Raw genomic sequence first — 16,928 nt, 5'->3', positions numbered from 1 at the left:
GTTTTTTTAAGGCTGATTACATAAATCAGCTGCTTTATACTCTCACCCCCCCCCAAAAAAAATCAAGAATGTCACTTTCTTAATTTTGTAAACCGTATTTATTTCACACCCATCATATTCCAGAAAGAATGTGAAATGGCTTGTAACAAGATAAAATATGTCTTGTAACAAGATAAAATAAAACTTAAAAAGAGTGGTTGAATCAAATGAGACAGAAGGAGGTGAGGGCAGGAGGGCACGGTGGCGTGAGGAATTAGGGAACACCTACGGCGCCCCGTCCTGAGCCTCCGTGCACACTGGGAGCGTACGCAGGTGCGGCACACCTTCAGGAGGAAAGGCGCGCCGTCCGCAGGAAGACAGCCGGCGTGCAGCACCGTGAGGCAGTGACACCCCTACCGCAGGGCAGCGCAGAGCTTCCTGGGACGGGTCGTTACAGCGGAGGGTCGAGCTTTGAAAAGTCCTCTTCTTTGGTGTTGTTTAGTAATAGAAATGTGTTAAAATGGCGAGGGAACTGAAAGTAAAATCTGTTTTCTTGCTTTTTTACATTTCTTCTTGGTTTTCTCATTGCGTGAACTACTGTGTATTGGGATCTGTTGTACAGCCACAGCTGTACCTTGTGGAAGAATGCCTAATTTTAATATTGTTATTACCACAAAAGAACAGAAAAATAATTATGCGTAAAATAGAAGATGTATAGACTGAGGATAAAAATTCCAAAAGGAGCCCTGGCTGGTGTGGCTCCATGAATTAAGGGCCGGCCTGTGAACCAAAGGGTCGCCGGTGTGATTCCCAGTCAGGGCACAGGCCTGGGTTGCGGGCCAGGTCCCCACCCCCAGTCAGGGGCACGCAAGAGGCAACCATACACTGATGTTTCTCTCCCTCTCTTTCTCCCTCCCTTTCCCTCTCTCTAAAAATAAATAAAATCTTTTTTAAAAAATTCCAAACGGAAAACAGAGGAAGTAATAAAGATAAAAGCAGAAAAGATATCAGTATAGCCAAGAACAGGTATGTTGAAAAGCACACCTTAGGTAAATCTAGTTGAAAAAGAGTAAAAATGAAGATATAAAGGCATTTTTTTAAGTATAAGGGTGTATGATTCAAAATATATGCTAATATTGAAAACATTAACAAAATTTGTAGTTTTCTACTAAAACTTAAAAACTGGTTCAATAAGAATAGAAAATCCGAAGATACTGTTAACCAAGGAAAAAACTGAGTAACTTACCCCAAAAGAGGAGCTGAGTTCACTTAAAGGATTTAGTGTGAACTCTTTCCAACCATAAAGGAATAGGTAATTCCATAGTATATAAACGGTTACAGATCACGACAAAATGGAAAATCTACCGGACTCATTGTACAAGAAAAAAGTGTCCCCGACCCAAGGCCCATTTTTCTACTTATATTTAATTACAAACATGAAAAAAGTTATAACTCAATAATATTTCTTACAAATATAGTTGTTAAAATATTTTTTAAGATTTTATTTACTTTTAGTGAGAGGGGGAGGGAGGGTGAAAGAGGCAGAGAGACATCGATCAGTTGCCTCTCATAGGCCCCCAAGCAGGGACCAGGCCCACAACCCAGGCCTGTGCCCTGACCCAGAATCAAACGATGACCTTTCGGTTCCTGAGATGGCGCTCAGCCCACAGAGTCACACCAGTCAGGGCTAGCTATTAAAATCTTAATTAAAATATCAGTGAATAAAATTAAGCATTATGTGAAAAGAAGAGTCTGTCACATCCCAGGAGGCAAGATAGCAAGACAGTGTCACGCTTAGAACAAGACAGGCTTCAGGATCGGTGTGGGTTGGAATCCCAGCCCCACCCACTGTCCAGTGTGTGACCAGGCCAGCTATGCACCATTTGGTGTCTTCAGCCCCTTCATCTGTGACCAGGAGATGGTCAGATAATACTTTTAAAGTACACTAGCACAGAGACTAACATATAGTGAGCATTCAGTAAACTATATATATATGAACACACACACACACACGGCACTGAGGAGAGAACTCTCTAGTCAGTGATATGGGGTTGCCTAGAAATGAACTAGAAGAAACAAAGAAACCAAGATCATAGAAACAAGCATTGATCCGATTAGATAAATGTAGAATTGGGAGTGCGTGTGAATGTTTTAAAATGATCAATAGTAAAATTAGAAATAGGACATTCACCTTCTAAAGCTCAGCAAAAGACTAAAACTCTTTTTCAAACAGCAGTAACAGTCGAAATGTAACTAGGACATCAGTGGAATCAGCAGGGTCAGAGTAGCAAAACCAAATAAACAGTTTATAGTCTCATATTGGATTGCAGAGTCTTGATCCCATTAAAAAGCAAAATGTGACCATAAGCTGTGTTCTAAAATGTGACTTCTTAAAAAGATCCAGAAAATACAGAAATAAAAACCATGAAGATTCTTGTTACAGCACCATGTACAGATATATCTAAAAACAAAAGGAGGGAGCAATTTTAATATCTCAGAGTGGGAAGTGATTAGAGAAATTCTAGCACCGTAACTTGTCAGTCGTTAAAACCAATCATACTGGAGTCGTGGCTCCTCCGCTCAGGCTGGCACAGCACCAGGAGGAGACACGCATGAGGTGTCGTGCGTGGCCTCCTGGAGCTAACAGGCCGGGGCGGGGCATGCCTCTGCCCCTGTGAGCCCCGTCCAGGTGAGGCGTTCCAATGGAAGTGACCACGGGTCATCATGGGGGCTCCAGAAGGCTCTCTGACAGGCAGGGAAGGGGAGAGCCCGGACAAGAGAAGGCATAAATTGAGTCTTCAGTGATAAGTATGAATTAGCCGAAGAGCAGAAGAAAGAAGGGCCAGAACTAGCAAAGGTTAACACATTCATTACCTGACACACAGTAGATGCTCAATAAATGGTAGCACTTGTTACTAATGAGGTAGGGACAATGGGCAGGCAGAGGTGGGGGCAGTCTGCACCTACCCAGAAGACAGATGGGCGTCAGTGGTGACCCCCAGGTGTGGGGGGAAGGCAAGGGGTTGCAGAATGGTGCTGCCAACTCCGACAGGCATCGAGGTAGAAAGGAAGGCTTTTGTGAGAGGAGCCAAGTTCACTCCGGGGTATGCTGAGGTGCTGGGGTATCTCTGGGACAGCAGGTGAGAGGGAGAGTAACGTGGCCAGTGCAGAGCTGCAGGGAGGATCTGGCCCACAGGCTGGGCCTCAGCAGCGGGGCATCTGGGGCCGCACCAGCAGCGGAGAGTGGGTGGAGGAGAAGGACGAGGCAGGGACTGAGAAGCCAGGCCTGGGGAGACCGGGAGAGTGGTCCTGGAGGCAGAGGAGGGAGTGGCTGCGGTCACACCAGCTGTGTGACGCCTGTAAGACAGGACGGAGATGCATCGCTGGGCTTGGCACCTGAGCCGAGTGAGATATTCCCACTGCTAATCCGAACGTCGTATCATTTTGGATCCTGGGTTTTAAAAAGAAACTAGAAATCCAAAAGGTCAGGCGTGCAGGGCAGCCAGCGTCTCCTCTGTCTTCACTGCGGCCGTGACTTCCTCACGAGCCTCTCGGTTCCTTTGCAGAAGCTGGCGTCTGACCCTCGGTGCAAGGGCATGCCCCTCTCCAGCTTCCTGCTGAAGCCCATGCAGAGGATCACCCGCTACCCGCTCCTCATCCGAAGTGTGAGTGCCCCGCCGGGGCGGACGAGAGGGCCCTTGCGAGGTCCACGGGGCTGAGAGCCCACTAGCCTTCGAGCAGCCCAGCCGCCCTGCCCGGTGGGCCGGCTCCCCTGTGCGATGGGCCAGGGTCCAGGTGTGACGCCGGTCCTGAGCGCAGAGTCCACGGTTAGCACAGCCTGGGGCTCCAGTCTTTCTGCCAAGACCTGAGTTTGTTCACCAACCGAACACCCTTACAGGATGTCCCAGGAGTGTCCGGCCCAGCCTGTCCTAACAGAGGGCAGAGTATTGAATTGCAGAGTATTGATCACACCCCGACTCTCCCCACCCCGACATGCCGACTAAGCCACCCTTCCACACTCCGCCCATCTGCCTGACAGAAGCAGCGTGGGCCTCGGGAGAAGGCGCACGTCACACCGGGTCCTTCCCCAAACAGTCGTTGACGTGATGTTACTCATCCGGCAGAGAAAAACAGCACAGATAGCGAGACTGTTGTTCTCACCGATTGCCCCTTGACCGCTGACCGCGCTTCAAGCCTTGTTGCCTCACCACAGGCCCGCCCAGGCTGCAGCGCTCACGCCCCAGTCCCGACACCACACTGACGTAGCACACGTGAATCCACCCACGCACAGCCCTCCCCCGAACTGCTTGGGGCCCGAGGAGTTCCCGAACTCAGGGTGTCGTGCAAACACTGCACGCTACATGACACCCCAAAAAAGCCTGGGCAGCACCTATGGCCAAGCATGGTAGTATTCCCACAGGGAATGTGCGAATCATCATTATTATAAGTAGAATGAATAAATGTATCTCTTCGGTTAAGGCCAGGTTTTGCCACCAAGTGAGTATTGGGAAAAGCCTTTAGCCACTCAGGGCTTTTCCACACTTGGAATTATGGGAAAGAACCGTGGACTGGCGTGACGAGAGAGTCCTGACGGAGTCATCTGATGAGAGGCCCGCTTGCCCCTGGCCTCTGCTCTTCTCCACTTGTGACTGCAGTTTGAAGTCACTTCGGAATGGACTGAACGTGTTTTTCTGCATGCTGACCACATAACTTTGTTGTCATCTTCCTATAGCAGGGGGTTCATTGTTTGTATCAGATTTTTCAAAAGGTCCAACGACCCCCAAAAAGTGACGAACCCTTTCTATTCCGCAAACTCACACATTTTTCAAAGTTGCAGCCAGTTTGTACTGGAGGGTTCGCCCCAAAGGCACGTGGCTTCAGTTACTGGGGAGAAAGGGGGGGTGCCCTTTAACGTACATCCTGTTACCAAGGCCCAGCAGGAGAGCCACTGAGACCCATAGATCTGAGGGCACATGATCCACACAGCATGGGGCACTCTCTTGTAACTGTGTCACCGTCTCCCCAAGAACTCGTGGGACTGTGACCTTCTCCGGGGCAAATGGTTGACTTGCTCGCTGTGGACTTTCCAGTGCCTCGCGTGGCACCCAGCACACCCAGGCAGCCACAGGGCCCCTGGGCGGGCGGGTGGCAGACACAACACAGCCCGCCTGACCCGGGCACTCCTTTCCAGATCCTGGAGAACACCCCCGAGAACCACGTAGACCATTCCTCCTTGAAGCTGGCGCTCGAGCGGGCAGAGGAGCTGTGCTCTCAAGTTAACGAGGGGGTTCGGGAGAAGGAGAACTCGGACCGGCTGGAGTGGATCCAGGCGCACGTCCAGTGCGAGGGCCTCGCGGAGGTGAGGCCCGCAGTGCTGAGTGGCCCGGGCACCGAGTGCAGGCCTGCCCTGGTGTGGGCCATCTGCACCTCAGCTCAGCCCTGTGCACGCCCTGCCCCACCCCTCCCTGCCCCTCCTTGGGCTGCCACCTCCCTTTCTTGTAAAGAGCAATTCGGTATTTGTGTTTGGAGGCCTTTGAATTGAGCTGATAGAATCCGTATTCCACAGGTGCGAGTAACCATTTCCCCCCTGCCAGCTTGAACTGCGAAGAGAGGTTAATTGGGTAAAGGTGAATGACCACATCCACATCCAGCTAGAAAATTCCGTCACAGTTAGCTCAGGTCCACGGCTGTCGGGGCCCTGGGGTGGTTGGTGCTGGGACCTGCAGACTGACGGTTCCTTTCCCTTGAAGCAACTGATTTTCAACTCGCTCACCAACTGCCTGGGGCCCCGGAAGCTGCTGCACAGCGGGAAACTGTACAAGGCCAAGAGCAACAAGGAGCTGCACGGGTTCCTCTTCAACGACTTCCTGCTCCTCACGCACATGGTCAAGCAGTTCGCGGTCTCCTCGGGCCCCGAGAAGCTCTTCAGCTCCAAGTCCAACGCTCAGTTCAAGATGTACAAGATGGTGAGGGTCGTGCTCCTGACCGCCGCCCAGCAGGGCCCCCTTCCCGGCCGGAGCCTGTCCTGTCCTGTCCTGTCCTGTGGGGCTCTGCTCCCCTTTCCAGAGGGCTCGCGCTCCCTCTGTCACTCCCCAGGGAAGGAGCCCCATGTGGCTGGGCCTGGCTGCCCCCGGGACAGCCACCAGGGACTCCAGCTTCGGAGTCCGGCATCCATGCAGGCAAACATGACCCATGATCCCCGTGATAAGTGCCACGTGTCAGCGTGTCGGGGGGGAGAACCTGTCACAGGAGCAGCCAGGGCTGCTCGGGGCTCGTCCTCCGTTCAGAGACACCCACTCCGCCCCAGACCCCAGACGTCTGCTTCCACAAAGTGGAGGCGGATTCTTTTTCCCCAAATGAAAGACTCTAGAAGGGATACCCCTGTCTCCCTGTGGCCACCACGCCCTTCAGAACAGAACTCTCGGGCGTGGGCCGGGCTGGTGTCCTGCCCCATCCCACAGCCTGTGCTCCGGCCCCGGCCCTTTCAGCCCATTTTCCTGAACGAAGTCTTGGTGAAGCTGCCCACCGACCCCTCCAGCGACGAGCCCGTCTTCCACATCTCCCACATCGACCGGGTCTACACCCTCCGGACGGACAACATTAACGAGAGGTCAGTCCTGGCCACGTGTGGCCTGCGCTGAAGTCGAGGAGAAAGGCTGGGTGGCCCCCCGCTGCCGTGAGACCGTCTCCGGTCGGAGCCCAAGCCCTGCTCACTCTGCACCCTGCTGTAGCCAGCCCCCCGCCGCCAGGTTAAACGTGCTGGGTGACCGCAGCAGCCTCCTCACATGGCCCCGGCTTCTAGGCCCTCCTCAGGACCTCCCCACAGGGCAGACCCCACCCCGCACCCCCGCTGGAGCCCCTCAGGCAACGGCCCCTGGTCCTCTGGCTCGGAGGCCCTCCTTGTGCCTGCCGGAGGCAGTTCCATCGCCTCAGCCCCAGGACCCACAGGGTGCCTGCCTCCCCGACCCTGTCGGCGTGCCCCGCTGTTCCCCCCACCCCCACCCCGTCTCTGCCCGGCCAGCCCGGCGTCCTGTGGGGTGTGGCCCGGGCCTCAGGTCTGTGACGGCAGGCAGGGCTGCTCCTCCTCTGTGCACAGCCCGGTGTGTAGTGCAGCCTGTTGCTCTGCTCAGCTGCGCCAGCACAGCCCGCTGCACCTGCCCTCTCGCGTGCTGGCCCCGTGCCGGTGCCTGCTGTTTTCTAGGCAGTCAGGAGCTGTCTAGAAATGCTGGGCTCAGCCCTCGATTAACACATGGATCTCGGAGTTGAGCGAATGTTAAGTCTGTGATAGGAAATGTGTTCAGTCCACATGGTTAGCCACAGGGAGAAGAGCGAGTGCAGAGCCTTGGGCCCCCGGTGAACCCGTGAGGGGTGGGCCAGCTCCCAAGGGCCGTGCTCTGCTTCTCCTCCAGGACTGCCTGGGTGCAGAAGATCAAGGCCGCTTCTGAGCAGTACATCGACACGGAGAAGAAGAAACGGGAGAAGGCCTATCAAGGTAGTGGGCCATGCCCTGGGCAGTGGGAACCAGCCACCAGGGGGCCCTGAGGAGCAGGGGGCGGGGTTGGGTCTGACCTTCAGGACTGGGCTGCTGCTGCTGCTGCAGCGCCTGCGGTGAGGGGTGGGTGGACGGTGAGACCACCAGACTGCTGCGGGATCCGACAGCACAGCTCAGCCGCTGCAGCCTCCGCCTCCAAAGCTGCTTCAGGACCTCCTGGGGCCCTCCGGGCGGGGTGGGCGGAGCCCGCCCAGAGCCCCCACCCATGGCAAGCAGGGGATCACCCAGTGGGAGCTGGACCTCCCTTCTCTGTGGCGAAGTCTGTCCCTTCTCCCCCAACACTCTCTTCACTGCTGTTTCCAGGCAGGGGGTCCTTTTAACGCACAACCACCCCACCTCCGTGCGGTCCCTTTGCTCCATTGCTCCTCGCCCCTGTGGCCTGTTCTCCCTTGGGCTCGTCAACACTGGGCTCCTCCTCTCCCACCCCAGCCTCGCACTGTCCCCCTGCAGACCCTCCCTCCCCCCTCCCATGACACCAGGTCCTGGACCTTACACTGCCCCCCCCCCCCCCCCCCCCCCCCCGCCAGTCTGTCACTGGCTCACTGTCCCCATCAGCCCGTGCAAAAGGCTCACTCGCACAGCACCCGTGCCCGAGCCAACAGCTTGGCTCCCTTCTCTCCACGAGCTCCCTGCACCCGGTGACAGAACCTGGAGGGCCCTCCCTCGCCCTGGCCCCCACAATACCCCTGAGGGTCCTCCTCCTCTTCCTCGCCCTCCTTCCTCCTGGGGCAGCCAGAGTGCTGCTCTCCCCCGCCCCTCCCACCTCATCGCATCCCAGGCCCACTGGTCTCTGCCGGGCTGACCTCTCCGAGCCCACGCTGTGCGCGCCCGTCTGCTCCACTTCTCCCAGGTGTCTGCGGGCGTGCAAAGCGGCATCCGCACGGGCTCCTCCCTGCGGAGGACATAGGTCCTCCCTAGAGTCTCCGTGACCGGCTGTGCTGTCCTCGGCCGCCTGCACCGGAAACACGCTCTCTGCCCGCCCCGTGCGCCCCCTCCGTCGTTCTCGCTCCCGCTCCCCCGGCCCCTCGGGCCCCTCCTTTCCCAGTGGCGCAGCCCCACGAAGGCCCGGATGTCCCCCACCCAGGCCCCGTCACTCCTCCCCTTCGTTTCCGGAGTCTCTTTTTACAGGGCTGCTCTCAGCGTCTCTGTCCCTCCTCGGACACCTTCTCTGTTGCCTCCCAACTTAAGGACAAAGTTCCTACCCCCCATGCAGGGCCCTCGCTGCCGCTGCCCGCTTGAACCGCTGCCCCGGAACCCCCACCCCCACCCCAGGCGCCCGTCCCTGCCCCGCCCTCCCGTGCGTGCGTGTTCCTGGCTGCTGTAGTTGCAGCTCTTTACGTGTTTCTCCATTCAGGTTCCCCTTATATTGTTATAAGCTCCTGAAAGGTACGTGTGACTCCGCTTTGGCTAATTAAATACTGTTTTAATGGTATGTTAAAAGCTTGCTGTTGGAAAATCAATGATTGAATCATTTACGAAGCATACAGCGATCTCTTAATTGGTCAAAGATGTAATCAAAGTTTTTCCACGTCAGTTTTGCTTAACATCAGTATCTGTGCTGCACGTTTCCACGTGTTTAATTCTGTAGACATTGATTGGCTACTTACTCTGTGCGGGGCGGTGCTAGCCTCAGCCAGGCCTGCAAAGTGGAACAGGGCCCCGCCCTGCCCGCCCTGGGCAGGTGGGCGCCCATGAGAGGCCCCGGGGAAGTCCTACCTGCCCTGAGCTCTGAAAAACCAGTAGCTCACCAAGCGGCCTCTTTGCTAGTTTTCAAACCCCAGAGGGCAAAACCTGCTTAACTCACTTCATGTTTACAGGGTAATCGTGAGTTCACTGACTCATGTCTCTCCGTATTAAAAGGGTCCCTGAGTACCTCCGTAAATAGATGCAGTCTAAGTGAAACTGCTCTGTGAGCCTCAGTGTTTGCCACAATTGGAAATAGGGTCAGTGCTTAAGAAAATACACTTTGGTACCCGACGCTGGAGTTCTGACCCCGCCACTTAGCAGCTCCGTGACGTGAGCTTGCGTCAGTCCTGCTAAGCCTCGGCTTTCTCCTGCATTTAGACAGTTAGAAAGTGGTGCCTCGTAGGGTAGCCGAGCGGCTTGAGTGACACAGGTAGAGGTCTAGCACACGTCCAACACAAAGTAAGTGTCCAATAAATGTTCGCGAGTGTCCAATACGTGCTGAGCGAATATAACGGATTATAATTTTATTAATGTTACTGTGTGCCAGGCGGCCGAGGGGTGAACGCGCGGATGAATAAACAGTCTGTGCTCTCCGACGGCCCCTCCTAGCGGAGGGGACGGCACAGCACAGAACGTCAGGCCCAGCGGGAGGCGGGATGCTCGGTAGCCCAGGATAATGGCTGTGCGGAGGGGGGGAGCGGGGGAGGGGTCTGGGAGGCGAGGCGTGGGATTGGACCTGCATCTTGAAGGACAAGTCGGTTGCTGACACGCGGAGAAGCAGGGGACACGGCCTGGGCAAAGACAGAGCAGCCAGACACCGGTCTGCGGGGCCCAGGCGGTGGCAGATGAGGCTGGGCGGTGTCCGGGTGGGCCGGACAGATGCAGCGTGAGTAGGAACAGCTCAGCGTCATCACTGCACGAGCCGTCTGGGTCTCAGAGGAGAAATTAACGTGACTCGTCTTCCTGTTTTGTAGCTCGCTCTCAGAAGACGTCAGGCATCGGGCGTCTGATGGTGCATGTCATTGAAGCCACAGAACTAAAAGCCTGTAAACCAAACGGTAAATGTTCACTCAGCCAGTGCGGTGACGCCCCGCTGTTTGCTGACTTCTCTTCTGAGCACTAAACAAGGGATGCTTTAAAAAGTCGTGTTTCCCATGCCGCTAAAGTGGCTGTTGGACCAGTATTACTCTCACTGTTTTCCCACTGAGCAGCGGTGTCTCCTCCCGCCGTGCTTCTCAGTGGGGAAGCCGCACCCACCTTGGCCCAGGCTCTGGGGCGGCAGTTGGGGCGTTGGCGCTCACCTGGTTGCTCCCCGGCTCACGCGTGCTCGGCCCCGGGCCGTGGCACCCACGGGCAGACGTGGGCCCTCAGGCAGCGGCCCTGCTCTGTGGTCTGTAGCCAGGCATCGGTGTGGATCCTGCCTCGGCTCAAGGAAGGCCCTGTTGTCGCTCCTCTCACCTCCACGCCCCACACCCCACGCGTGTCCTTGGTTTGTTTTCCTTCAGGGAAGAGCAACCCGTACTGCGAGGTCAGCATGGGCTCCCAGAGCTACACCACCAGAACACTCCCGGACACACTGAACCCCAAGTGGAACTTCAACTGCCAGTTCGTCGTTAAGGATCTCTACCAAGACGTGCTGTGCCTCACCATGTTCGACCGAGACCAGTTTTCTCCAGACGGTAAAGTATAACCCGTCCAGATCTACGCCTTCCCCCGCACTGCAGAGGCGGGGTGGAGACGCCGGGTGCTCCGCCCCTTTTCTGCCCCATGGCCCCAAGGGAAGTGCCACAGGCCCGAGGTCACCGCAGCTCGTGCGGGCGGCTGGCGGGGAAGGGACAGCCTCAGGCATGTTCTGGTCTCCGACCCCTGCCACCGCCCACCTGGGTCACAGAAACACTGGGCTCCAGGGGCGAGGTGTCCCCTGGCCAGAGGTGCGGGCTCCAAATAGGCAGCCGCCCCCACTCAAACCTGCTGTCACGCATGCCACCCCCGCCCAGTGCCTGCCAGCCGTTAACCGAAAGAAGTCACTCGGTTTGGATTTGAACGGTTTTATGAAGGAGACGACTGCTGACTCTCACATTTATTCTCCAGATTTCCTGGGTCGTACTGAAATTCCAGTGGCAAAAATTCGAACAGAGCAGGAAAGCAAAGGCCCGACAACCCGCCGACTCCTGCTGCACGAGGCGCCCACCGGCGAGGTCTGGGTCCGCTTTGACCTGCAGCTCTTTGAGCAAAAAACTCTCCTGTAGGGGCCTCGGCCCTGTCCAGCAGGCTGCGGCCCCTGTCCACCCGGCTGTCCACCAGGCTGCGGCCGGAGACGACGCGGAAGGAGCGGCCTCCGCTTCGCCCCTCACTGGGCTGCGCGCGCTGGACCCCTCTCACTGCGCACTAACTCAACCGCTAGCGATCTATGCAGACGTGACGTTTCCTGTTAATAAACCCAACCCCGTAGCACAGTGCCTTGGATTAGCGTTAACACGTTCGCCTGTGTTTAGATGCCAAGGTTCCATCTTCAGGGCTATAAAAAGTATTATGTGGAAATGAGGCATCGGACCACCAGACATGACCACTTGGTTGAATGTGTCCAGTGTGGGTGGCTTTGGTGATGCTGTAACCATTCCACGCCCTGTGACCTCTGCCGGGTCACAGCCTCTCAGGACGTAAGCACCGGGGAGCGACGCTGCAGCCCCGGCGCAGGAACAGCCCGGTACCGAGATAGCGTCTCCTCTTGCACTGAATGAAAACCGGAAACTTGATCGTTGTATTCCCGATTAGATTCTACCATTCTCTGCTTAGACGATGTAGTTTGAAATCTAAGGGAGAGAGCTTAATTTACTTTAAATACTGTGAACTCTAATGATGTGGAAAATATTTTTCAACTTTAATTTTCTGAAATATAAATTATTTATGTAAATTCCTTGTTTTTGCATATTTCATAGGACATGCATCTTTAAGCTTTATCGTTGCCAATATGTACAGAAAGAATAAAAATTAACGTTTATGAATGTAACTCCCCTCAGAACTCGACTGATTTACTTTCTACGTGAAAGGTTGCTTATAATGGAGCCAAACGTCCTTCCTGCGGACGGTGGGAAAACCCAAGGACAGGGCGGGAGGGGCAGCGCTCAGGAGGCCCCAGAGCCTCGTCTGGACTCGGCCACAGACCTGCTCTGCGACTCTGGGACCTCCACCCACTGTGCCTGGGCCCAGTTCTTTGATGGCTACACCGGACGACCCCTGTGGGGGCGAGAGGCCTCCTGCCAGCCTCGCGGAGTAGAAACCGCAGGGGTGACTGGGGAGTGAAGCAGGGGCACAGGTGTTGCACAGGGGTTACACAGGTGTTACACAGCTGCAGCAGGCTTCTCCGGCTCCAGCGGCCCCTGCCCACCCCCAGGTGGCCTGTCAGAGCCATACCCTCACCTGTCAGAGAGCTACTTGCCCAGCCTCAATTTTCTAAATCCTCCCTCAAGGATGTGTTTTTGCTGATTTTAGAGAGAGGAAGGGAGCGCAAGGGAGAAGCATGGATGTGAGAGAGAAACATCCATTGCTCGCCTCCCGTACTCGCCCCAACCGGGGAGCGATCGAACCTGCACAACCGTTTGGTGTGCGGGACGGTGCTCCAGCCAGCAGAGCCATCCCACCGGGATTCAGCCTCAGTTTTGAAGTATGAAATTTGTTTAAAAAGTGGGAAACGATAAGGTCAAATATATTAAATCCCTGGGTCAGCGAGTACTACTGGGGAAATGCCTGCCTTCTGGAAATAATCACGCAGACTGCGGGGGCCTGGTTTCTCAAGGAGCAGGTCCTCTCAAGGAGCTGGGGGGACAGGACCATAACTCAGAATGTTCAAATTTTTAAAACCCATCCCAAGGTGTTGATCCTAGGCACGGCTGGTTAAAATGTAGAGAGAAAAGAAATGTGTCCCAGTGTCAAAGGAAGGGACACCACTCAATATCTGGACCCAAAGAAAGTAAATAGACTGTTTAATAAAGTAAGGGCACAATAAAGTTTGGCACAGCCCAGCTGAGCACAGCAAACTGGGCTGCAGGGCTTGGGGAAGCACGCTTCGCGTTGGTTATGGAGGCAGGGGTGGGTTGGCATCTAGGTAAGGGGGAAGTGGGATTGACTCCTGTCACCAGGAAGGGCCCAGGCGTGAACTAGACCTCTGCACCAGTTGAAAGCTTCAGTATTAGAAGAAACTGGTGGTTACAATCCCTACAGGAGCCCAGCCCTGCCCTCTGGTGGCCACACGGTGCAGTGCCACTGGGGAAAGCTTTGACAACAATTCAGGAAAAAATTTTTTTTTCATTATACAAGTTGTTTGGCTACACCATAAACAAATGTGAAAACATAAAATAAAAGGACAAAAAGCACTCACATTATCTGAATATCTGAATACCCTGGACACTACTTGCGCTTCCAGTCTTGGGCATGTGCGACGCCTGAGGCATAGACTCAATCAGGTTTCTATGAACCTCGGGGCGGGGGGGGGGCTGCGACGGAAACAGATAAAATCACGGTGTCTGTGCCACTTACCTCCTGGCTGTCGGCACTCTGTGTTCATCCTGACAGCTTCGCTTTTATCAGGACCTATGTCGCCACATACTCGTCATCAAAGTCACTGCAATTTTTTACTGTCTCCACGTCATCGGCCACGGACGCCTGAGTGCTCCGGGCCTGCAAAGCCGGGGCACACCGTGCCTACCTGAATGCCACGCCTCCTTCACTCAACAGCGACCACCTGCGGACCTCACAGTCCAGCCACCCGGGAGGCGGCAGCGAGAGAGGCAGGCCGAGCCTCCTGTGGGAAAGCAGCGTGAGGCACATTGTCACAAAAATCACTCTAATTCCGTCGTCATACACGGAAGTATTGAGCAGACCCCCCCCCCCCCCCCCCCCCCGCCTTCACCTGACTTTGCCCGAGGGGCCCACTCCCCCAGGGAGGTCTCCTTTAAACTCAGAACTCAAGGAGTGAAGAGGCCGGGCCGGCAAGGGGAGGGCAGGGGGGGCTCCTGGAGCCCAGGCCGCACGGGACGTTGCAGGCCGGTTAGGAGTGTGGGTTCACTTCAGGGCAACTCGAGGCCCCTGCAAGGGGTTGAGCGTTTGCGTAGACTGGCCTTTCAGAAAGATCCCCTGTAACACACATAACCTGGAAGATGAGCCCATTCGTAAGAGTGACACAAAGAACAAACTAATTAAAAGCCGCCAATCAAAAAATATGTAATATGTATCTAAAGAAATGCTGTAAACTTTACTGAGGGACAGAAAAGAAGACTGGAACAAATGGAGACATTTTGTCTTGAATGAAACTGTGTTGTGAAAATGTGAAGCTTCCTCCTATTTATCTATGTTTGCTGCTCACATTTAGTGAAGTCTTCTGGATTGTGGGGTCCCTGTCTCGCACTTTCCTGACTCCCAGTATCTGCCCCCCCACCCCCATAACACACAGAGTGTGACCAAGTTCATTCTGAGCGCTGCTCTGTGTGGCTCAGTTGATTGTGTGTGCTTCTGCAAAGCCAAAGACCCCAGGTTCGATTCCTGGTCAGCGCACATGCGTGGGTTGCGGGTTTGGTCCCACCGGTTTTTGTTCTCCCATGGACACATCAGTGTTTCCCTCTCTGTCTCCCTCCCTTTCACTCTCTCTAAAAATAAATAGATGAAATATTTCTTAAATTATTTTTATGTGTGTTCAGGCTGCTTACCCCACTACACTGATAAGAAAACACTAAATTCATCTGTAAAATAAATCAATCCATTTATTTGGCAAAGTAGATACATACACTTTGACAAACATCTCGGGAAATCACAGTATTTTAGCCATTCTATTATCGTTATCAGCAAACGTTACTTATGTACTATTAGCCGGGTGTAAGATTTTCGATCCAACTTTTTGTTTGTTTCATGAAACAGTTTTTGTCTTCGATAGTTCCTTCTCTGTGGTGTTGCCAGAAAACATGGGTGAGATGTGAATGATTCCGGCAGCACGTTTGAAATCCACCGCTTTCTGTGCAACACGTGTGAACACCGTGTCTCTTGACAAAGGGGCAAAACCAAGCGCCCCAAGCGCCCGGGAGCGCTTCTGAACGCAGCGTCCTGGGAACCAGCGCGACGCTCTTCACTAGGAAACGCGCGCGGCGCCCGCCCCGCCACGCGAGGGGCCACTGCGGCCCATCCCTGCTCGTCCTGCACAGGGGACCATGCTCCTGGCCAAACTCGGCCCCGGGCCGCTCCCACGCAGCCAGGCCTCCAGGCAGGCCCAGCGTCTGTGCCGGTCGGGCTGCGCTCTGGTCCCCACGACGGTGATTCGCGTCCCACCGCCCCGGAGCCCCCAGACGCCGCGGTGTCCACCTCCGAGACGCAGCTCGGGCCTGGACCGTTCCTTTCCGTTTTCTGGCCTGAACGTTCACCAGAGCTCGACGTTTCCGTGGCCGCCAGAGGCACCCGCATCCCTGGGGGCACGGAGTCCACCGAGGAGGCTCAGAAAGGAGGTGGCCGCTGGGCGGGACCTGGACGCGACCCGGTCCTGGCAGAGCGAGCCCCGCTCCCGGGTCCCGGGCCTCCGCCAAGGGGCTGTCCGGGGCCGCCCGCGCCCAGCTCGGAGCCCCGGGCGGCGTCGGGGCGCAGGGACCGTGGTCATCCCGCCCGAAGCCCCGGGGCGGCGGCCGAGGGGGGAACGGGGAGCGTCCTTTTAAAAACACAACGAAGCGCAGCGCGACCGCGAGGCCTGTTCCCTCCACCCCACGCTCTGATCTGCGCCCGCGCGCGTGGGGCCTTCAGCCGCCCAACCCATCGCCGCCCTAGGTTTTCCTACTTTTCTTTAAATAAATTCGGGTCCTGTGAGTTAACACTAATCAGAATTCGCTGTGTATCTGTAGGACCTGGGGCTACACTGAGAGGTGAGGGACGGTTTTCAGCTCGGCTGTCACCAGAGGAAAGCGAAGCGCGGCTCTCTCACCTCTAGGTCCTGCCGCGTCCTCCTGGGCGCGATTCGACCTCAGCAGGAGCCCGAGGGCGAGGCCCAGAATCGGAATCAGGATCAGCAGCTGGGGGATCGCGCCCAGAATGAATGTTTCCATTCTCTAAAATCTGTTGGGGGAGCCTGGGGAGAATAGTGGGTGTGGGTGTGAAGGGTGCCTGACCATCAACATGAGAAACGTTCCCACCTGCAGAGAATTGACGAGTTTGAGCCAAACTCAGGACGAGCACCTGGAGGTGAACCCTCCAGGAACTGAGAAAACGCCCCAGGGAACGGCAGTTTCTCGCCCTATTTCATACTCCGCCACGGAAAGAGAGGCTGTACGTGGGTTATGGGAAGGCCACTGGCGACAGGTGAGGGGGGCGGGAGAAAGCGAAGTGTGTGGGGGGAGGGGAGGGAGGCTCCGGGATTGGGTGAGAGGTGAAATGATGGACACACACCTACCTCCTCTCCGCTGGTGAATGCAGCCTAGTTCACAGCCAACAATGAACACAACCACCACCACCACCACAACAACAACGAGGGGATTCACGGAGCCTGTGCTCTGAGGGGCCTGCAAACAGGAAGGTTACTGTTTTTGTGAATAAAGGCATGTTTATCGGGTGTGTGATCCTGCTGCAGAAGGACAGCAGACCGGCTTAGGGGAGGTGAGGACTGACCTCCGTCAGGGAAGAATACCTGCCTGGGCCATGAACTGCTTTTAGTTATTTTTTTTTTTATTTATTTTAGACCATC

General features: G+C 55.4%; 1 protein-coding gene across 4 annotated transcripts in view; it reads left to right on the top strand.

Moving 5' to 3' along the window:
- ITSN2 (intersectin 2) overlaps window positions 1-12,229 on the top strand; it is a 115,495-nt gene extending 103,266 nt beyond the window's left edge. For 3 of the 4 annotated variants that reach the window (XM_036027720.1, XM_028514540.2, XM_036027722.1), the window contains 9 exons: window positions 3,546-3,644; window positions 5,171-5,338; window positions 5,730-5,945; window positions 6,468-6,589; window positions 7,389-7,471; window positions 10,192-10,275; window positions 10,723-10,896; window positions 11,309-11,478; window positions 11,511-12,229. In XM_036027720.1, coding sequence (XP_035883613.1) covers window positions 3,546-3,644; window positions 5,171-5,338; window positions 5,730-5,945; window positions 6,468-6,589; window positions 7,389-7,471; window positions 10,192-10,275; window positions 10,723-10,896; window positions 11,309-11,466 — 1,104 coding nt within the window. In that variant the 3' untranslated portion in view covers window positions 11,467-11,478; window positions 11,511-12,229. Of the gene's footprint in view, window positions 1-3,545; window positions 3,645-5,170; window positions 5,339-5,729; window positions 5,946-6,467; window positions 6,590-7,388; window positions 7,472-8,885; window positions 8,918-10,191; window positions 10,276-10,722; window positions 10,897-11,308; window positions 11,479-11,510 lie in introns of those variants that run through there. The other variant, XM_036027723.1, reaches the window with a different exon arrangement.
- The last annotated feature ends 4,699 nt before the right edge of the window (window positions 12,230-16,928 follow it).

Source organism: Phyllostomus discolor, chromosome 6, assembly GCF_004126475.2.
Source record: "Phyllostomus discolor isolate MPI-MPIP mPhyDis1 chromosome 6, mPhyDis1.pri.v3, whole genome shotgun sequence".
Taxonomy (NCBI): Eukaryota; Metazoa; Chordata; class Mammalia; order Chiroptera; family Phyllostomidae; genus Phyllostomus; species Phyllostomus discolor.
Note: the sequence above shows the minus strand (reverse complement) of the source record. Positions and strands in the feature narration are given on the sequence as shown.